General features: G+C 38.2%; 1 protein-coding gene across 4 annotated transcripts in view; it reads left to right on the forward strand.

Moving 5' to 3' along the window:
* LOC106668319 (KH domain-containing protein akap-1) overlaps window positions 1-22405 on the forward strand; it is a 115373-nt gene that overhangs the window by 87626 nt on the left and 5342 nt on the right. For 2 of the 4 annotated variants that reach the window (XM_014396962.2, XM_014396963.2), the window contains one exon: window positions 21308-22389. In XM_014396962.2, the coding sequence (XP_014252448.1) occupies window positions 21331-22389 (1059 nt within the window). In that variant the 5' untranslated portion in view covers window positions 21308-21330. Of the gene's footprint in view, window positions 1-9801; window positions 9894-13320; window positions 13420-21307; window positions 22390-22405 lie in introns of those variants that run through there. The other 2 variants (XM_024225415.1, XM_014396964.2) reach the window with 2 other exon arrangements.

Raw genomic sequence — 22405 nt, forward strand, 5'->3', positions numbered from 1 at the left:
TTTCAAAAATTAAAAAAAATGTATGGTGTAGAACACGTATACCAACATAAACAAATAACAACCTCTCATCTTCGTAAATTATCTTTAAATTTCATTTTTTCATATAAATATACATATTAGTGATTTAATTATTACGTCTCTGTATAATAACGAAAAGGTGAAATAATTTCTGCTACAATGGCTTCATTAAAATCTCCATTCGCCTGTTTTTCTTAATTCTACACTTGCCGCAAAATGTAATTAGTTCAACATTTATAAATAATTTCTTTTCTTATTTTAGACTAATTAATACCCAGATTAGAGTGTTAAAAAAAATTGGAGGATTTCCTGTCAGTCTGGTTTCTTTCGACCCACTGCAATCCTACGGCCCGAGATCGCGAAATAGCGGTTCCAGTCGGCGGATTATCTTTTTCCAGTCATCAATCCCAACCAGTTTGCTCAGATTGGTGGATTCGGTGTCAAAACGAATTCGAGATATTTAATAAAAGAAGTAAAGATTCGAGCAGGTTTCGAATGCATCTGTCACTAGACGGAAATGTTAAGTTTTTACTCGGGAGATCTACAGAAAGGTGGTGTTTTTTCTATAAACTGTTTTTCCTCCAAACTTCGTTAATTCTAGACTAGACAGACTGTGTGATCTGAGTTATATATTAAGTTATTATATTAAATAATTGCAAGGTAATTAGCATATTGTAAGGCTTTCTGTCATCATACTGACCTGGATTATGCACCTTCCAATCAATGAAGCACCTACTCGTCGCCTACTTTGTGACTAATTCATTGTTTTTCCTTGGCAATACCGTTAGAAGCTTTAGAAGATAGCAATCCTCTGGGAGTGCTGAAAGTTAAACGAGAACGCCTAGATCAAGAACCTTTTTTTTCTCTTTTTTACGAGGGTTCGCAGCAGCGGTTATATCAACCCTCGGGGTGCCGGTGTTTTTGAAAAAAAGTCCATTTGTAAGCATGTCGGGTTCGAAGCAGGGACCTTTACCTTAAAGTGATGAACGCCGTGTCAAAGTCTAAACCGTTGCTGCCACCGACGCCCCCCTCAAGTAGTCCAAATATGCAGTTTTAATAAATTACACGCTAAATATTTGCTGTGTTAGAAAAATCACTTAATTGAACTAGCAAAAGGTCTAAAGTAAATCTGTTCCTAATTAATAGAAACGGCCTGTGTTAAAGGCAGGCCTTAGGTTCTGGAGGGCAGACTGTATGCTTTTTGAAAAACAGTTCCCTAGTTTTGATAATTTAAACTGAAAAATGTTAATAATCGTTGACATCGATAATCCACGTTTATTGGCTTGGGCCTCGTTTAAATTTTAAACTCTCTCTTGTTTGTTAGCGATGTTGTTGGAAAACGGGAATTCCAACGTTGCCCAGTTGCCTAATCATTCCTACTGTAACGTTACTGGAATAATAAACAGATGTCATAAGGACAATTGCAAAGCGACGCTCCGACACTCTTAGATTAATTAGGTTTTAATTTTACAAATATCTTAAGGTTTCTATACTGTTTTCGCTTATTTTGATGACTTTTTATTATTTTTTGACCTTTGCTATATAGTATTCTTGATATAGGTTCCTTAACCTGCTTGGTGTCAGGTATGATGATCAATTTGACAGATTTGGCCTTTTTAACATATCACTCACGGCAGACTGTAGTCGAGATAAGGAGGTTTGTCATGACCATGCCCAACTAGTTAGGTGTCAGTGATTATTTAGATAAGTTTGGCAGGCCTAGATCTTTTTTTTCACCCTCGGCAAACCATATTCGCGATATGACATACCAGACCAGTTTGTTGTCAGGTCTGATTTTGGCCCATCATATTCTTGATTGGGGTTGCCATACCAAACCAGCTAATCTATAAACTGCATAAATACCCCAATTGCAACTTATTTGATCCGTGATCACCTTTTATCACCTGTTTGTACCAACAACACAACAAAACTTTTAAACTAGCCGAATTTAAAATGGTTAAACGTTTGTATTTTTAATGGAATTATTTTATTGCCTTCTTGATGTAAGGCATAGTTCATGGTTATTTCATTTGCCGTGATATAGATTGGAAAACAAAGCCAGAAATGAAGTCTACGGTGTTGCGTGATAATTCGTTCATTCTTTTTATCTAATTTTTGTGCCGTGCTTGTGTTAAAAGTTTCTTGACCATTTCCAGTGTAATATCACAACATCGATAGTCGTTAATAGTAAAGATAAAATCTATTGGGTTTCCACAGGTACGTGAAACTTTCAATAGCTCAAGTGGTAGGGCAGCGGCGTATCTAGCCGAAGGTCGTGGGTTCAAATCCCGCTCGTGACATTGACTTTTTTATCTCAACTAAAAACCTTAATTAATTGAAAGATGTTAATTGGTCAAGCGGACCACGAAAACTAGTGAAGTTAATAATAATCTTAAATCCTAATCCACCTACTTGATTTCACAATAGAAAATAAAATAATCTGTAAAATCCATTAATTTCCTTGTCCGATTGACCAAATAACTTGTTTCAATTAATTAATCTTTATGTAAGATATTGGTTGAAATGAAAAAGTTCGTGTGTGAACCCACGGCCTTAGGCTCGATACGCCGCTGCTCTAACCACTTGTCACGATAGCTCAAGTGGTTAGAGCAGCGGCGTAATTACCCGAAGGTCGTGGGTTCGAAACCCGCTCGTGACACTTTTTCATTTCAACCATTACCTTATCTAAAGATTAGATTAATCAATTTAAATCTGTAAAATATTATCTACCAGGTTCGACTGTACACTTCAATCCACAAGTTGTTTTTTTATAACGTTTCGTTTCATTTTTATTAAAGGTTAATAGGAGTTGTATGATCTATTTTCTTCTTTTCGGGTAGATACAGAATTTGTACTTTCTTGTATAAATTTATTGATTTGAACTGGTTCAATTTTTTTTATACACATAAAACGCCATATAAAGAAAAATTGTTACGAATTCTTGTTCCGGGTGATCTTCAAGTGTTGCCCCAAAAACGATCACCGGTCCGGCGAGTCTCGCCGTTCCGAAAGGTCGGTTATTTTCCTCTGGTTTTGAGGACGCCCGGCCCGGGGTTGGTGCCGCGCGGAAGGGGACCCGGTAACGACCTCGCCGTACGACATTTGGGACCGGATTTCTGGGGATCGAAATGTCAGAAGGCCGTTTCTTGTTCTGTGCGGCATTGCTAAAAAATAAAATACTTTTTCACCCCAAAAAAAAGCACGAAGGGAATCGCGGCGAGAAAGGTCTGCCCTATATTTCAAAATGAACCGTTACACTCAAATTCTGATACGCTTCAAAAATACTTGTCGACGTAATTGTTCTTATATAGATTGTAAATTACGCACACTTATGGGATAACAGCAGTCGTATGCATCAGTAATCTAATCTACTCCAAATAAATAAATATGTCACTTTTTCACCCATGGCCATTCGTCATTGCCGTACCCGACCACTGTTGTCTCAGGTATGATTTTTGATAAACTCAGCAGATCTTGGCTTTATCATTTCTTCACCATCGGAAACGACATTCATGATTTTGGTTGTAAATATCCATACCCAAGTAATTGAGTGTTCGATATGATTTTGATCAACTTGGCAGGTTTAGGCTTTTTTTTATCCTTTCTTCACTCTAAGGAACGATATTGATAGTGTTAGTTGTAAATCCAGGTACCCAAGTAATTGAGTGTTTGATATGATTTTGATAGACTTGGCAGGTTTAGGTCTTTTTTTAATCTTTTCTTCACCTTCGAGAACGATATTTATGATTTGGGTTGTAAATATCCATACGCAAGAAATTGAATGTTTGATATGATTTTGATAGACTTGGCAGGTTTAGGTCTTTTTTTATCGTTTCTTCACCTTCTAAAACGATTTTATGGTTTAGGTTGTAAATATCCATACGCAAGAAATTGAATGTTTGATATGATATAGATAGTCTTGGCAGGTTTAGGTCTTTTTTTATCGTTTCTTCACCTTCGAGAACGATATTTATGATTTGGATTGTAAATATCCATACCCAAGCAATTAAGTGTTTGGTACGTTGGTAAAACTGGCAGTTTTACGTTTTGTTTATCGTTTCTACACTCTCCAGAACGATTTCATGATTTTAGGCTGTCGAATACCAACACCCAAGTATTTGAGTGTTTGGTGTGATTTTGATAAACCTGTCAGATCTCGGCCTTTAAAAAAGTATCCTTTATGCACGGCGAAAGCTATCAGATTCTTATCAAAGATAATCGACTGTCTATATAACTTTTCAAATTTAGGTTTTGAATCACGCAGGATTAACACCAGCAAACTAGACTACTCAATTGGGAAAATTGTTAGCCACGTCTTTTATAAACTTCTACAAGCTTGAAAAACATGTTTGGCTGTTGGGTGACAGTTCTTTTAAAATCTGTCTAATTTTGCTTCAGAACTTTGAGAGCTCCGAGATTTAAATTGTTATTTTCTGCGTTGGCTGATTGATTCAGTTGGGTTTACAGGTCTTTTAGCTTTGCTTTGTTCTTGAGTGTTTCTTCGGCCTTAACGACTGAAAAAGAAAGCCCGTCAACAACTCAACGTTCGAAACACCACTTTAGGAATTATATAAAACTAAATGATACTATGACATTAATAGTAGTTCGATAGTTTTATCATTCATATCAGACCGTGTCAATAATAAATTTTAAAACCGTGATGTTGGCTTCTCTCAATGACAAGGTTTAGAATTCTTTTATTATTTTGTTGCAAAAACATAAAGCATATAAAATTCACTAGTTTCGTGGTCCGACCAATTAATGTCTTTCAATTAATTAAGGTTTTTAGTTGAGATAAAAAAGTCAGTGTCACGAGCCGGTTTCGAACCCACGATCTTTGGCCAGATACGCCGCTGCTCAACCACTTGAGCTATCGTGAGCTCGATCCACTCGGACACTAACTTCCCATCTCAACCACACCTTTTGAATTTTCCCTCCTTTTTGCAATTTTTGAAATGTCTTGTAATCAATTTGATTCTCGGCGACAAAATTCAAAAGGTGGGGTTGAGATGGGAAGGTGTCCGAGTGGATCGAAGTCACGGTAGCTCAAGTGGTAGAGTAGCGGTGTAGTCGAAGATCGTGGGTTCGAATCCCGCTCGTGACACTGACTTTTTTATCTCAACGAAAAACCTTAATTAATTGAAAGAAATCCTTATTTTGCGTGTGGTGTCTAGTTTTCTCGCCAGGGTAGTTTCCATCTAGCGTCTAGCTGAAGAAAAAAAAATAGAATCCGTTCCGTTGTGTAATGATGTATATAAAAAGACATTTTGAGGGGCAAGTAGATATGAGCAGTAGTGGTTTTCACCGATGTCCGTGCCTCACCAGCCCCTCAATAGGTAAAGTACAACGTAAACTTCTCCCTTGCGTGGTTTATCGCTGCGTTAAAAAAAAAGTCCAATTGTCAATCGGTCGGGACAGGAAGGGCGTGGCGAATCGGCGTCCGTTATCAACATGTTAAGTTTTTTTAATGTAGAATACTACATTAAATGTAGGCTTCACTGGTTTCCGGACCCTTGCTGACACAATGTCTTAAGTTAATACAAATAAATCCACCGTTTTCACATTAGTATAAAACAAGATTCGATTGGCCCTATGCTAGGTTTGTTAATAACACGGTTTTCCCAGTGGATTTTCATTTATTTCTGCTTTTACTCCGGGGAGTCTCGGTTGCTCGGCTGACTTCAAAAATTAGGACAGACACGCTTTCAAGCTCCACTTTATTATTATTGAGTTTGCATGATTCAATTTGACTTCCATCTTTCAAATGCTCAAGTTGGACAATGAAGGATTGTATCATTTTTCGCGTTATTCGAAGATGGATTAGGTTTTTTTTTTTTAATAAGAATTGTATTCAGACGATGATTTTTTAATTTAAAAAAAATATATGTTTATTAACTGAAGTGAATATTGAAAGTATAACCGATTGAAACTTACAAGTTTAGACGTTTTGGTGATAGTGAATAGGCTGACCTTAAATTTATCCTAGGAACAAGGAAAAAGTTCAAAATTGGTTATGTCTGTAAGAAAACAACGTTCTTTGATCAATTAATTTAATCTTGACATCAGACATAACAACACTCTATTTCATCATTCAATATTAAATCTAGATGTGTACCTCTATTCTTAGAAAGTCGTCCAGGGCCAAGTGTACAAAGGCGTAATAAATTTTCATATACAGTTCGATCTATACACCCCTGGGTATTTAGCCAATGCAAATCGAACAGGTAAATCGTTGCCGTTTGTATTTTCGACTTTTCCGACCTTGCCCCTGCGCGGTTTCGAAGTTGGGGTAGATAGACGGTGAATGTTTCCACGATTTCTCAGTCTTGGACTCGTTCCAGAGGATCTAAAATAAAACCAGAATATTTACTTCTATCAAACAAAACACTCCGGTTCGGTGTTTTTGTTCGTTTTGCTATGGAGTACAGCAGCGAGCGGTTTTCCAAGGGCGAGGCATCACGGATCTATGTAGGCGGCGAACATAGCAATCACAAGTAAAGTAATCCCTGACATTGTCTCTGGGATAGGTTTTTATTGGTTTTTTATTTTAGTCTGTTTATTTGAGGTAATGTGTTGGCTAGTGATTGTTAGAACTAACAATAAGATTTTATTGCAAAACGAAAATTTTCATCGGCATCATGTTTTGTTAGCTATTTGTGATTGAAGTTGATGTTGGTTCGTCTACGATTTTGTGTTGCGCAGATCACACATTTATTATTTATATGGCTCGTCTATTCTCGCGGTATTCACCAGTTGAACTAGTATCAAATCATAACTGAACCAAACTAGTATGGTATGAAAGTCCATAACACAACTTTCAATAGAAGAAAGTGAAAATTTCGATTGAAAAACGCCTAGTCTTTGTGATTGAAGTTGGTCATGTTTTGATCTACCAATGGATTGATGGTTTCTATCTTGAACTTGATCATTTGAGGTGCCCGGTCTATTCTCGCTGTACTCCACTGGTTGGACGTTTATCAAATCTGACCTGTATCAATTGGTATGGTATGATAGTCCATATCATCAATTTCGATAAAAGAGGGGCCAAACAAAGCCGAGATCTAATAGCTTTTGAGTTCATACTGGATATTTGACCAATGAGATGACTGGTGGTTTAACTATTTGAGATTGGAGTTAGTGATGTTTCGATCTACCAATGGATTGATGGCTTCTTATTGAACTTGATCATTTGAGGTGCCCGGGCTATTCTCGCTGTACTCCACTGGTTGGACGTTTATCAAAATCTGACCTGTACCAACTGGTATGGTGTGACAGTCCATACCATTAATTTTGATAAAAGAGGGGCCAAAAAAAGCCGAGATCTAATAGCTTTTGAGTTCATACTGTTTATTTGAACAATGAGATGACTTGTGACTGGTGGTTTAACTATTTGAGATTGAAGTTGGTGATTTGGTTGGTCTGCCAGTGTAAGATTGTTGAACTAATCGTTTTATATGTCCTGTCTATTTTCGCTGTATTCCAGTGGTTGGACGTTTTTCAAAATCATACCTGAACCAAACAGGTATGGTATAACAGTCCAACAACTTTCAATATAGGAAGGTGAAAATCTGGATAGTAAAAAGCCTAGACCTAGTAGCTTTTGATTTCAAACTATTTATTTGAGCTAATGTGATAAATGACTGATGATTTAATTATTTGTGATTGAACTCGGAGGTGTTGGTTGATCTACCCAATGGATGATTTCACATTGAACTACTTAACAAGTGCCCAACGTGCCCAGTCTGTTCTCGCTCCACTGGTGGGACGTTATTGAAAACTTTACCTGAACCAACTGGGTATGGTATTGACATTCCATATCATAACTTTCAATATAAAAATGTGAAAATTTGAACAGAAAAAGCCTAGATCTAGTAGCTTTTGATTTCAAACTATTTATTTGAGCTAATGTGATAAATGACTGATGATTTAACTATTTGTGATTGAACTCGGTGGTGTTGGTTGATTTACCCAATGGATGATTTCACATTAAACTACTCAACACTGATCACTACGTGCCCAGTCTGTTCTCGCTCCACTGGTTGGACGTTTATGAAAACTTTACCTGAACCAACTGGGTATGGTATTGACATTCCATATCATAACTTTCAATATAAGAAGGTGCAAATGTGGAAAGTAAAAAGCCTAGATCTAGTAGCTTTTGATTTCATATTTTATTTCAGCTAATGTGATAACAAGTGACTGATGATTTAACCATTTATGATTGAACTTGTTGTTGGTGTCTGCCAGTGCATGATTTCATGTTGAACCAATCATGATCCCTTTATACTCGCTATATTCCATTGGTTGGTCATTTAACAAAATCATACCTGATCCAAACTGATTAGGTATGACAGTCCCTATCACAAACATCGATACCTGAGGGTAGAAAAAAAGCATAGGCCTAGTAGTTTGTTAATTTCCTCGATCAGTTAACATAACATAATTGATTATTAAAGCAAATTGGTATAGATTCATTTCTAGTCACTCCGCTCCTGCCTAAATATAAAATTCGCCAAAAGAATCCGAGAACAGTAGGGAACAGGAGTGACTTCCTGGATGAAATACGGCCGTCCCGATGTCTTTACAGAAGGCTATCTGTATGTGTTTTTTTTCCAAATCGAGATCTTTGGAATTTCACTTTCAAGGCGAAGAACATCTTCGGCGTTGCGTCAGACGGTTAATCCGTCCTGCCTAAAGCCACCTGTTCCAAGGTTCCGACTTCTCCAAATCAAGTCGTTTTTTAAGTTTGAATTTTTCTTCTTCTTCAAATGACGACTAGTCGGAAAGTGCAAGTTTCAATTTGCCACGTTTTTATGTTGTTTGATTATTACCAAAATTACCACCACCATCCAAAATAATTAATCTGACAGTTTTTTTTTCTTTCTTCAAAGGACGTTTTTTTAGAAATAACTTTTCTTCTTGTGCTTGTTGGAATTTATACAGAGGTTGAGCATGAAAAGTGAAGATTTTAATTGAAGTTCTGCGTTGACGCGTTCAATCCCCCCCCCAACACGCGTTGTTGGATTATGACCAAAATTACAATCACCACCACAATCCAAAATTATTAGTCTGACAGATATTTTTTTCCAAAGGAATTTTTTTTTAGAAATAACTTTTTTCGTGGGCTTGTTGGAATTTATATACAGAGAGCATAAAAAGTGAATACTTTAATTGAAGTTCTGCGTTGACGCGTTCAATCCCCCCCCCCAAAAAAAAAACGCGTTGTTTGATTATGACCTAAATTACAATCACCACCATCATCCAAAATTATTACTCTGACAATTTTTTTTTTTTCAAAGTAAGTTTTTTTTTTAGAAATAACTTCTTGTGCTTGATGGAATTTATAGACCGAGGTTGAGCATGAAAAGTGAAGATTTTAATTGAAGTTCTGCGTTGACGCGTTCAATCCCCCCCCCCCAACACGCGTTGTTTCTAAATCTTTATAAATAGGTAGACTTTGACGAAAATAGAAGACTTTCGTTTTAAAATCCAGCGTGATCCTTTGAGCCAGAACCGAAAGTTTGACAACTTTTTTAAAATAATATACGTAAGAGATAGTAATTTACATTTAATCAGTCAGAACTTCAAGGAAAGTCTGTTAATAGCAATGCAATTATTTATTTTCAGATTTTTCTTAATACATATCGAGCTTTTATCTTTTTAAAAAGATGCAAGCTGTTAGTAAATTTTATACGGTTTGAGTACATTGTTGACAAATCAAGATAATATTAGGGCCAAATCCTTTAATATTGTGCTCCGTTTATCATTGTTGGCGTTCAAAGTACAGTTAGAACAAGTTTCAACTTTTAAAAGGGAATAGTGTGTAAGACAGTGAAGCTGTGATAGAGGCTAAACGGTTTATGGAGGCATCTAAGGTTTATTATTATTTTATTTTTTGTACCTATTGATTGTTGTTTTGTTTTTAAGAAGTCTTCGTTTTGCGTTACCGCGCCGATTTATTTACCGTCTTTGTTGATTTTCTAAATGGAGATATCGGGTCATTCGACGTTGTGAAGGTCGCGTTGCGTGACTTTGAACCGCAAACATTCCTACGCGGTGTCCATACGATCGTTTTGCATTAAACAGCCAGTTGATGGAAGTTTAAAGGACGTTGTTGACGTATAGTTTCTTTTTGATTTCAATACCGGTAAATTCTTACTATTGGGTTGTTTAACATGAAATGTCCGTATCCAAGATAAAGCGTTTTTTTTAGTGAATTTACTATATAAAAACAAAATCATTTTATTCGAAGTATTTATATTCATTTTGTACACATTTTCCCCAACGCGTGGCCAAATTTTTTATGGCGGAACTGAAGAATACGTTATTCCCCTTGTTTGGTTCCAGAAAACTACCTTGAATGTTAAATCCGCAAATTTTGAGTCTATTTTCCGAAGCTATAAGGAGGGTTACGACGCCAAAAATTGAGATACAATTCAGAACTTTAAAAAAAAGTTTAAATTTAACAAATACATGTAGGATGTGGAAAAAAGTTAATTTATACAATGCAAAATTTTTTTTTTTGCATTGTATAAATGCACTTTTTTCCACATCCGACATGTATTTGTTAAATTTAAACAATGTTTGTAAATCCCAGGCCCTGAAGATGATCTGAATAAAGGTCGAAACGTTGGCACGATAAAGAAAATGTTTTTCTGAAACCTACATCACACCAGACCGCATCTCACGATTTCCGAATAATCATCAACTAACGGTCACTAATCACCAAACAAAAAACAAAATTTATTCAAAATGAACGTAATAGAAGACATAACTGTTGTTCAGTGTTTGTGCATGTTAACTGTTTTCATTGTTTATATTTTTTGATGCGGAAGGAAAGAAATAACTGGTAATTGTTCGCCGTTTCACCGAATAATTAATTTCACTTAAAAAATAATAATAATAATTAATTTCTTTAACCTTCGGTCAACACAGTGAAACGCCTGGATATGTACTTCAACCTCGGGTCATTTTGACCCAACTCTGTTTTTAAGTGCAATGAGTTTTCAACATGTTTGGGAAATATGAAGAACTTGTTTTAAAAGTTTATTTATTAACCTTGTAGGATACAAAACCGCATATTTTTTTTCAAAATAAATGCTTTAAAGCATATTGTAATCACAATAAAGTACAGTCTAGCAAGGAAAAACTCGAATCCCAAAATCTTTCTTAGTAAAAAATTAGCTTCGAGTTTTTGATATTATCTACAAAACTACAGTAAAACTTATTCGTAAAGTGCAAATTAAATTCTTATAGAATTAAAATGAAAAAGGTCACTTCACAAAAATGGAACACAGTATCACAAGGAACAAAAATGACATACATACACGGAAAAACGGAAAGCAAAGTCGGAAAAACAAATCTGTTTTTGGACATCACTGTTCGAAAAATCAATGGTCTAAATATACGACAAAATATATCTGAGACATTCAGGTTCAAATCCCTCATAACGCCGCTGAAAAATGAAAGGCCCAGCAAAGCTTTCACTTGGGGTCCGATATAGCGCTGACCAGACCTGTATTGAGTTCACTAGTTTTCGTGGTCCGCTTGACCAATTAATATCTTTCAATTAATTAATTGAAAAATGGCAAAAAGGGAAAATTCAAAGGTGGGGTTGAGAAGGGAAGTTAAGTGTCAGAGAGGATCGAAGTCACGATAGCTCAAGTGGTAGAGCAGCGGCGTATCTAACCGAAGATCGTGGGTTCGAATCCCGCTCGTGACACTGACTTTTTTATCTCAACTAAAAACCTGTATTGAGTTTTTTTTAATCCATCTCTTCATTGGTATATTTCACAATGACATCAATCATGGCTTGGTTGATGAATAAGGAATAAATCTACAAGGTTCCGAGCATTTCCTTTGGCACTAGGCAAATGGGTAATCATATTCTTTGAAACTACTCTGATGTTTCTGGACGGAAAAGAACGGTATCAGTCCAGATTCGCCAACTTTGCCCAACACAAAGTTTCTGCACTCTATCTTCTGAACCTAAATTTGAAAAATTTTCTGGGCTTTTCTTCAGGAAGAACGTCGAAAGCATCACGTTTTTCATTGTCGTTTGTTAACAAATCATTATCACTGATCTTTCTATTTCTCGTAGAATTTCTTCGTCAGTTACAAAATATGGACTATTTGTCATGGCTGAAACAATCCAGAAAGGTTACAAAGAAAAGCATCGAGAAAACTAATTAAATTTATAGAAAAGAAATTAAATTTGAACTAAAACTAAAAGAAAGTGGGGTCATATTGACCCGTACCATGATTTTTCTTACTTTATTCCAATATTACAAGGTCACTTACCTGTGAAAAGGGTTCCAGTCTAAAGGAAGACTAGAAGGAAAGCTACTCAAAGCCTCAACCCATTAAAGATCACTACCCTCTGACACCCACGCGTTTTTGATATTTTTGGATCAAATTGACCCGTACGTTGTAGAACAAAGGTAGCAAATAAATAAGATTTGAAGCGGCTACCACATCCCTTTTAAACTTAAAACTTTGATTTAATGGTGGGTCGAAATCCATTGCTTTTTGAATAAGTTGGTCCCTCGAAGTTAATATTTCCCTGGAGGTGTTTTGATCTCTTCGAAAAAAAATTAAATGAACACCTGCCAAAAGACCTACTCGTGTTTTCCCGGTTCTCGTCTTCGCATTCAACTTCCTCAGATTCTTCAGTTTCCCATTCTTTTTGTCGCAACAGGTCTTCATCCGAAAACACTTTTTCGTGGGAATTCAGCAATTTCGTTAATTTCGCCTTGTCTCTTATCGTCAAATCCTTCACATCCATCCTGATGCGCTAGTCGGACGATTTCGTCTTCCTCATCTTGAACCGGTGGAACGGTGTTCTTTTCGACCACCTGTGGCTGAATCTTTCTCCAGCAAGGGTTGATTGAGCTAGGCTTCATTTCATGCCAATACGCATCTACGTTTGCTTGTTGTTCATGCATCAATGTTAAATTTCTTCTACTTGTAACTGTTTCATCTGAATTGCACTCAATCGAATTTAAAATTCGCTTGCAATTGTGTTTATCTTAATAAGATTTAATAGCTTCGATACGAAAATAAAATAGTTTACGCGCTGTTTTTCCCCCCCGGGAATAAAGAAATCGGATCTCCAGCAAATGTCAAATCTGTCCTCATTTTTTCATACGTGTACAGTGAAAACCGCAAATTTTAAGGGATTACTTTACTGAGCTTTGAAATGAAACAAAATTGAAAACGCTTTTCGGACTTGAACATCATTTTCAAAAAATTTCCTTTTTACAAACTTGTCTAAATTCCCAACCAGGTGAAAATCTGTTACAGGAGACAAGGAGAGTAAGGTGGATGCTGAAAAACTACGTGGCCAAGCTTTTTCAATTTGTTTACAGTGGAGTATAGGACTTATCCGATTTATCAATAATGGTTGTATTTTGAGTAATTTTTTATGCATTTCGTCAATTCCTTGCAGTACGATGTAGATGTAATGGTCTCACCTCTAGGCAAAGGAGTAGTGAATAATTCCAACCACCATACTTCATCATCAATTTTTTTGTGTAAATTTGGTTTTGGCATGTGTCCTGGCCTTTCGTCGATGTTTAACCACTGCCCTGATCGACGCTGATTGTCGTATGCAATCAATTTTTAAGTTTTAACTGCTGCCGCTCAATGAGCTCATGAGGGACCAATAGATCAAGCTTTCTGACTTTCCTTATTTCCTTAATTGCCTTGACACGTTAGCTGCACGTGCGTTTGGTTGTGCTGCGAGTCCTCTGATCGTTTGGTAGTTGTTCTACCACCTGATGCTTAAGGACAGAGTTGTCTATTAAAGTTATTATTAAGTCGTTTTCCAACCAGAAAATTACGATGTAGATGTAATGGTCTCACCTCTAGGCAAAGGAGTAGTGAATAATTCCAACCATAGACCACCATACTTCACCATCAATTTTTTTTTGTAAATTTGGTTTTGGCATGTGTCCTGGCCTTTCGTCGATGTTTAACCACTGCCCTGATCGACGCTGATTGTTGTATGCAATCAATTTTTAAGTTTTAACTACTGCCGCTCAATGAGCTTATGAGGGACTCATAGATCAAGCCTTCAGACTTTTCTTATGTTCCTTAATTGCCTTGACACGTTAGCTGCACGTGCGTTTGGTTGTGCTGCGAGTCCTCTGATTGTTTGGTAGTTGTTTTCTACCACCTGAAGCTTAAGAAGGACATCGTTGTCAATTAAAGTTGGATGTCTTCATCGGGGCACGGTTTCCAATCCGAAAATTTAGCAACCCAACTGCGGTCCGTTCATTTACACTCCCTTCACCAAACGCCTTACAGATGATTTTGCAGCCTTGCAGAATATTACACGAAAATCGCTTGTTTCCATGTTCGTAGTTGGAGGTATTCTAAAAAGTCTGTAATGGATTGGGGAGCTCATAATTATAAACAAAAGTGGAGGGTTAATATTTGCTTAATTATAATATGTAAACAACAGAAAACCATACCCTCACTGAATTTCAGAAACATAAAATCGGACGTTTTATTTGAAACAACCCAATAAATTGATAAAAATAAATCATTATAAACATTGGTGAGAAGGGACATGTCAGTGTGGACATAGTGAGATAATCCGCGTGGAAAATATTTCATAAATGTTGTTTTTCAAGTTTGTTATATGGTTCTCTTCTTTTCGCTGATTCCACTGCGAAAAAAAAATTAGCGTACACCGGTTTATCAAACTCTGCCGGTTGAAGATGTTGATTTAGGCTTTGTCCGGAAAAAGTGAACGTCGACTTAACACTAGAGTCAACGGGTGTAAAAACCTCAGGGGTGGCAATTTCATGAGCGGAGGAGGTGCGAGACTAGACGGACTCCTGGAAGACGGGGTTCGTCGAACTTTCACTTAAGTTCCCCGCTTTCAGCGCCACGCCATCTCATACTGTGTTCAAGGCCTTGCATTCATATCACGGCCTGGCCCCCACACTTCAACTGTGTCAAACCGGCGATACGATCACTCCACAGATTTCGCACATTCAATTGACCACTTGGTCAATTCAAGAAGATATCGCTCGCATATGTCCCTGGGTTTTCTTCTCTGCAGAAGCTAAACGTCCTTTTTGCCCGTGAACAAATCTATCTAAATACTTTGTTTCTTGACAGATTCTTTGTCAAGGTTCATGGATCGTCCAGTGTGAAGTTTTTATTTCTTAATCTTCTGCTCAAAGATTTATCTCAGAGAGAATTCCTAGGTCTCAGGGAGGTCATGTCTTCACCGGAATAGGGCCTCCCCATGGACATTCCCGAAATTCCTGCGAATCCTAGAACACAGGACTGCTTCGCATTCCCTACTAGTTTTAATTGGTCTTGCAATTCAGAACGATCAAGTGTTCTCTTCTTTGGGAAAGAGGCTAGCCTTTGAAGGTCCTAGGTTCTATAAAATCTACTTTCCTTGAAGGACCTGAAAGTTGTAAATTTGTATGTCTCGCCCTTGCCCACGAGTATTTGGTATTCTCTCAACGGGTTGGTTTTATCCTTAAATTACCCCTTAGAGACTTTGCTATGTCGAATTTTTTTCTTTGCAGTCCTTACTCTTCTTTGTGTTTTGTACAGTTAGGATCAGTTTCTCAAAAACCAGTTGTACTAAGCTAATAGCCGCCTAAGCTTAGTCCTGAAAAGGAGGCAAAAAAAGATGCTTATTTAATAGAAAGTGTTTTAAATAATTATTCTTTTTATCTAAGTTTTCATCTCAAACGAGACCTTAGATAAAATGAATAATTAATTGAAATAATTCATATGGTCAATTATTTACGAACATTGGATCAAGGTATGTATGGTCTTGAAGAAGAATTGCTTCGGCCTATTTTAAGGTCATCATCAGAACAAAACAACCTCAATTACGACTACATATTGACATATTTAAGTTTTTATTAATTTTCTTGAAGACTGCTCACTCCCAAAATTGTCGATTCAAAATTGATACAAAGATTAGCATGCCCACTTCTCAACAAAAAATCGTTCTTCAAGGAAATTTGAGATCGCCTGTAAAAAGCCCATTCAATGTGGAACTACGGCGGCGAAGGGTGGTATAAAGTGGTTAAGGCTCGGGGCCCTGAAAAGGGAGTGGCACCTCGTGTCCTCATCCACCTCCTCCTCTCTCAATCCAGGTTCCTTCACTCTTTCCTGTGACCCCTCCCAACCCTTGGTTACAAGGGGGGTGTCCGGGCACAAAATAATGGTGCAGCCCTCTAAAGCACAAGCTGTACTCGGGTCGGCATGAGGCGGCAGGTGCCTTATCAGAGGCACACGAGGGTTAGGGCACCAGATCTTGTCTGCATAGACGGAGGAGGGTGCATAACTCTATCTGTACTACGGGGTAACAGAAATGTTCCAAAATCCAGCCCCTGCCACACTGGGAATGGATTTGTAGTGGTACGTGGTGATGCCCCTGCGGGAATTTAGAGTAGAAGCTGTCTTCTATCTGTGACCTTCGTATGAAACTTGCGTATGACCACCGTTACACACCCGGCCTCACGGGATTCGGCGGATCGGACGGCAGTGTATAAGCGTTGAGGACGCTATGATTATGCTGAAAAGTCCCTGGAATGCGTGAGTAGTGGCGGATGGGAATGGGTAGAGAATCGGTTGCTCCTACTCCAGTATGCTTTGCACGTAGGTGTAAGCTGAGCTCGATTGGAGGCTTTTACCGTAGGCGGTCTCTTCTAGGGGGTGGTTAGCAATCCACTCAAAACCAAACCTCGGCCGGAGCGGATCCGGTAGTTTCTACGCTGGGGAAGCCCCAATACTCTGGGTGGTAGAGTGACCTTCTCTACCTAGGGAGTGCGCGGGTGACCAGGCTGATGTATTTCGGCTTAGGTAGCTCTTTGCGCGCGGCATACGGTTCGATGCTTAAAGCGGACCCGACCACTCGGAATGGGCAAGCGGGGAGCGAGGTTGTCTTGGGCCTTCGGGGATGAGCTGCCTCTACACCAAACGCTGCGGCAGTAACACCTTCTGTCGTATGCGGAGGTGCGTCAGCTCTCATCCTTAGAATCAAAACGTCCGATAAGGCCGAATAGGCTAGGTGCGGACGTTAAAGATCCTCATTGTCCTTTTAAGGACGGCCGAGCATACGGGAAAGCATCGCCTGTAAAAACTAAAATATGTCAATATGTAGACATCTTTAAAGATCTTTTTGCCCTGTTGATGGCGTTAAAATAGGTCGAGGGCTTGGCAGTAGCAACTAAATTTGCTTTCTCCTTCAAGACCCATACCTTGATCCTAGAGTGTTCGTAAGTGGAAAAAGTGGTCGATACTTCTAGTATTGAAAACATGGCCAATTATGACCGCTAAACATATGAGGATTAATTTAATTACAATGCCGAGCTAATGGAAATTCGCCTCTCTAGTTGGTACTGTTCTTACGATTTGTTTGCTTTTAAACGACGTTAATGTTAACGATTGAAATAATGTAAATGAGGGGAAAAACTGAGATGGAAGGTTCAAATCATCGTAGTCTTAAGACGTGGGATGGTTTGCATCCTGTCGTTTGATAAAGAAGACGTGGAAGAAGGAGACCCATTCGTGACTATTCGTCTTCTCGAGTCAACCAAGTATCGGAATTTATTTGGATTTAATCCAGATTTCCTTTTCTCCAGGGGCTTTGGCGGATTTTCTCTGTTAAACGACCTGACATTTCGCCGAAGGCCGACTTCATTTTCGCTGAAAGTCGACCGCTTCGTCGGCTTTTGCTCACTTTTACTTTTGACCCTTTTGAAATATTAACGTGTCCCGGCAAGGCCCAACCCGTTTTTCAATTAATAGGCTAGATATTTTTGATTTTTTTCGTGTGTTAAACTTTTGACGTCGTCGGCCCCCAAAAGTCGTACTATCTATTTTTTTTCTTCAGTCATTGCTGTAATTTCTCGATACAAATCAACTGACTGAGCAGAACAGATAAGAAATTTTAAAGTTTATTTGAAAATTTTTCCTATTTTTACTTATTCTTGTAGATTTGATCCTTAAAGGTGTGGAGTTTAGATAAATTCATTGTGCCTTAGAAGATCTTTAAAGAGTAGCAAAAATCTCATAAGGTCGTATTTTAGCCATTAAAACCTGTAAAAATTAGACAGTGAATGCATCCAAAATCTTCAAAACCTGGGTAAACACAACCTGATGATGTCTTTACCAGGATTATGTCATACCAGGACACAGGTATTGAAAAAGCAGACACTAGCCAGAGGTGGGATCTGCATAACCAAATATAGGCCCTGAATGAACCTATTCTTGGGATAACTAAAACAAACCAAAACAAAAATATCACGGAATGGATCCAAAATAGACCAGACGTGAAACAACTCTGTCAATTGCACTAGAAACACTGGTAAATCTACCTCCATTGAAAATATTTATACAAGAAGTGAGGAAAGCTGATTTAGGCTCCAAGAAACAATCAAACGACCAGATGTGGACTAAACACTTTTGGTATACAACAATAATTAATAAAATCAGACATCCATCCTAATTTTTTTTTTAGTAAGCCCAGAGCATGAGCAATCAAATTCATTAGGGAAGTACATCTCGGTCTTTGAAGCTAACGTATGTACGATCAACGCTTGTGACTTAGAAGATCATTAAAAAAGTTAAACTGACAAAAAAATCCTCATCAGATTGGATAGCCAAGTAGCTAGTAAAGCATTAAGCATGTACAAAATCGCATGAAAATTAGTCACTGAATGCATCCAAAATCTACAAAACCAGGGGAGACAACTTGCTGGTATCTTGGGTACCAGGACATAAGGGAATTTGGGTAAGGAAAAAGCAGACACTGGCCAGAGAAGGATCTGCAAATCCATATGCCCTGAACCTTTCCTTGGGATAACAAAAACAAACATAGAATGGTCCATCGCAGAATGGATCCAAAGTAGGAAAAGGAGAAGTGGATAAACCTCTAGAGGTGCTAGGCACAGTAAACTTATAATAAAACAACCCTCACCAAGTCTGGCAAATTCTCCACTACAGTTACAGTGGGCTTAACTCAGAGGTGTGATAGGACCATTTACCGGTCACTGGTAAACATCTACTGTGCATATTTATTGATGACCCCATTTGTAGGCTATGCTATGAGGAGGAAAGGAACTAGGAAAGTAGAATAAGCCAGAAGGCTTCTGTGCTTGGGTAAAGATGGCTCCAGACTTGCAGTAATGTCAATTGCTGCTGAACATTTACCATGTCTCGAGATGCTTGTCTTGGCATTCACTAAATGGTGTGCCTAATGTATACACACATGCGTGTTCGTGTTGTTGTTCTTTCATTAATACATCTGTACTATTTAGGAATAATTTATTATTGAAAAATATATAGCAGTATTGATTGATTTCTGAAGGTATGGATGCTTTGAGTTCAGCTACTTCACGAATATTTGTGCACTTTGAAGCAGGCAAGGAAACACATAATTAATTATCTGAGCAAGGCGAGCACTATAACGAAATGCTGCAACTAAAAAGTGAGGTCAAATACCTAGGAATAATCTTTGATAAGAACAATTAATTAAAGTTTTTAGTTGAGATAAAAAGTCAATGGCACTAGTGGGATTCGAACCCACAATCTTCGGCTTGTTACGCCACTGCTCTACCACTTGAGCTATCGTGACCTCAATCCACTCGGACACCAACCTCCCACCATCTCAACTGCACCTTTTGAATTTTCCCTCCTTTTTGCCATTTTTCAAATGTCGTGTAATCGGGTTGGATTCTCGACGACAAATGAAATGGCCACGGAGAGCTTTAGTGAAGTACACTTCATTTTTAATCATTAAATTCACTAATTTCGTGGTCCGCTTGACCAATTAATATATTATAATTAATTAAGGTTTTTAGTTGAGATAAAAAAGTCAATGGCACGAAGAGAAAAATGGCAAAAAGTAGGGAAAATTCAAAAGGTGCGGTTAAGATGGGAGGGGTGTCCGAGTGGATCGAGGTCACGATAGCTCAAGTGGTAAAGCAACGGCGTATCAAGCCGAAGATGGTGGGTTCGAATCCCACTCGTGCCTTAATTGTAATATATTAATTGGTCAGGCGGACCATGACCCCTAAACATTCTTCACAACTTCCTACAATGATGTGGTATATAGATGGCTGCAAAACAAACCAAGGAACAGGTGTTTTCTGTACAAGCCTAAAACACGAGCAATCAAACTCATTAGGGAAGTACACTTCGGTCTTTCAAGCAGAAATACATGCCATCAATGCTTGTGCCCTGGAATATCTTAAAAGAGGTTACACTGGCAAAACAAATCCTCATAAAATCTGATAGCCAAGCAGCCATTCAAGCATTAGCGTGTAAAAGAATTACATCAAAATTAGTCAGTGAATGCATCCAAAATCTCCAAAACCTGCGGAAACACAACTACCTGATGATATCTTGGTGCATTCGCCAAATAGCATGCCTAATGTATACGCACGTGCAGAGTTAGTACAAACAGCCAGTTTGTACGGAAACAGCAGTAGTTTGTTAGTTTATGCTTTTAAGTACCGAAATCTGTCTGTGTTAGAGTTGATGGTGGGTTTTGGTCTGAGAGTCAGCGAACTCACATTGAGTGGCACTGGGTTACTTTGTGGCTCTCTACATCACGGGTGGAAACTGCATAATACAATTGGTAACATTTTGTTTAACAAACAATGCCTCACTAACAATTCAACTGACTCACACTAAACTTAAACCGGTGAGTGGAGACAGACCCAGTGACCTTGTGCCAGTTCATCATGAGTTCACCAACTCGCTGACCAAAACCCATCATCTCCAAGATTTTTAGGCCAATCCATTCCTAACCAACAGAAACAGTGCTATGATGTTCTTTCATTAATACATCTATACTAGTTAGGAATTGTTTATTATTGAATAGTAAATAGCAATGTTGATAGCACAGTTGATTCCCGAATAGAAATGGATGGTTTCAGTTCATCTACTTCACGATTATTTGTGCACTTAGAAACAGACAAATATTGTTGCACAGAGAATAACGGAGCACCCATCTGCACTTGCTGGGATTCAGCGAATCTTTGCTCTGCATTCGGCTAATACAAAAGGAGATTAATACAAAAGCCCGGCTTATAATCAATCTTTACCAATTTTGAAAAAATCAAATGAACATAGTTGGATTTGGTTTGTTTTGGTCAAATCATTTGCATCATATCAGGGCAATGTTTCCTATTTGATATTTGATCTGAGCCTAATATTAGTTATTATATTTTAGTTATTATAAATATAACATTGATCGACTAAAATAAAAATATAAATAAATTTTGTTTTTTCTCTGTTGCAGGGAACTGACGTTTTTTGTGGAGAATGCCACGTGGGTCCACACGCGAACTATTGATCCTGAGTTTACCTACGCTCGCTATATTGATAGGCGTATTCTGGTTAAAACGCCATCGAAGACGTCGCGACACTCACACAGACCCTGGTGGGACTACGGACAATACACCTAACAGTTGTAAGCCCGAAGAATTGGAAGTGAAACCAATTGAAAAAGACTCGTGTCAAAACTTGAAATTTGCCGTCCCTCCGAAAGAAACGTTGGACGTTTCAGTCGAGGAGAAGTTCCTGGAGGAAATCATCACAGCAGATCAAGCTAGACCAGATGACATCGTGAAATCTGGTGAATCGCCTGTCGAAGTTGAAGAATTTTGCGTCAAATCTCTCGCACTTCCATCAGTTGATTTATCACTTAAGTCCATCGAGGAAACATTTGATAAATCTGAAACTTTAATTAGTAGTGCAGAGACTTCAGCAATTTTATCTCTAGAAGAGAAGTCTTCTACTCTAGAAGACAGTGTGATCGCTGTACTCGATAAAAACGATAAGTGTGAAGTGCTGGAAACTTCTGAATTAGAAGAAGGTGAAATAGTTTCATCAGAGGAAGAAGAAAAAGAAGAAACGGAGATTGTAAATCCCTCAGCTGTTGATCAGCGTTCAGAACAGTCTGATTCGAACTTCGTCCAAACAAGACCGGATTTGGAAGAAGGTGAACTAGAATCATCTTCAACTGAGAACAGTTTCGTAAAGGAGAAAAGCGAGCCTTTAGGTAAAGAAGAAAACATGAAAAAGGTCGCACAAGGAGATCTAGCTGACAAGCTGGTGAACTTGGAGCTCGATTCCATGAAAATCCGCGATGAGAAACAGAAGGAAAACACCGAAAGGGACTCGGCTAATCACAGCCCGTCTGAGGTCATGTTGGCCAGTCCTTCAATAAGCAACTTCAGCGATGCTCACAGTGAAGGGTCGAGTGACAGCGGAAAAGGTCACAGCGATGTAGCCACATCCCCTTCAAGGACTCCAGCAGGTGGTAGCAGTCTTGCCGGAGACCTAGCTACTCTCTCTTTATACGAATTTGTCCTTCCACAGGTAAATTTTTAAATTT

The sequence above is a fragment of the Cimex lectularius genome, unplaced genomic scaffold, assembly GCF_000648675.2.
Source record: "Cimex lectularius strain Harlan isolate CLEC.00 unplaced genomic scaffold, Clec_2.1 scaffold11, whole genome shotgun sequence".
Lineage (NCBI taxonomy): Eukaryota > Metazoa > Arthropoda > Insecta > Hemiptera > Cimicidae > Cimex > Cimex lectularius.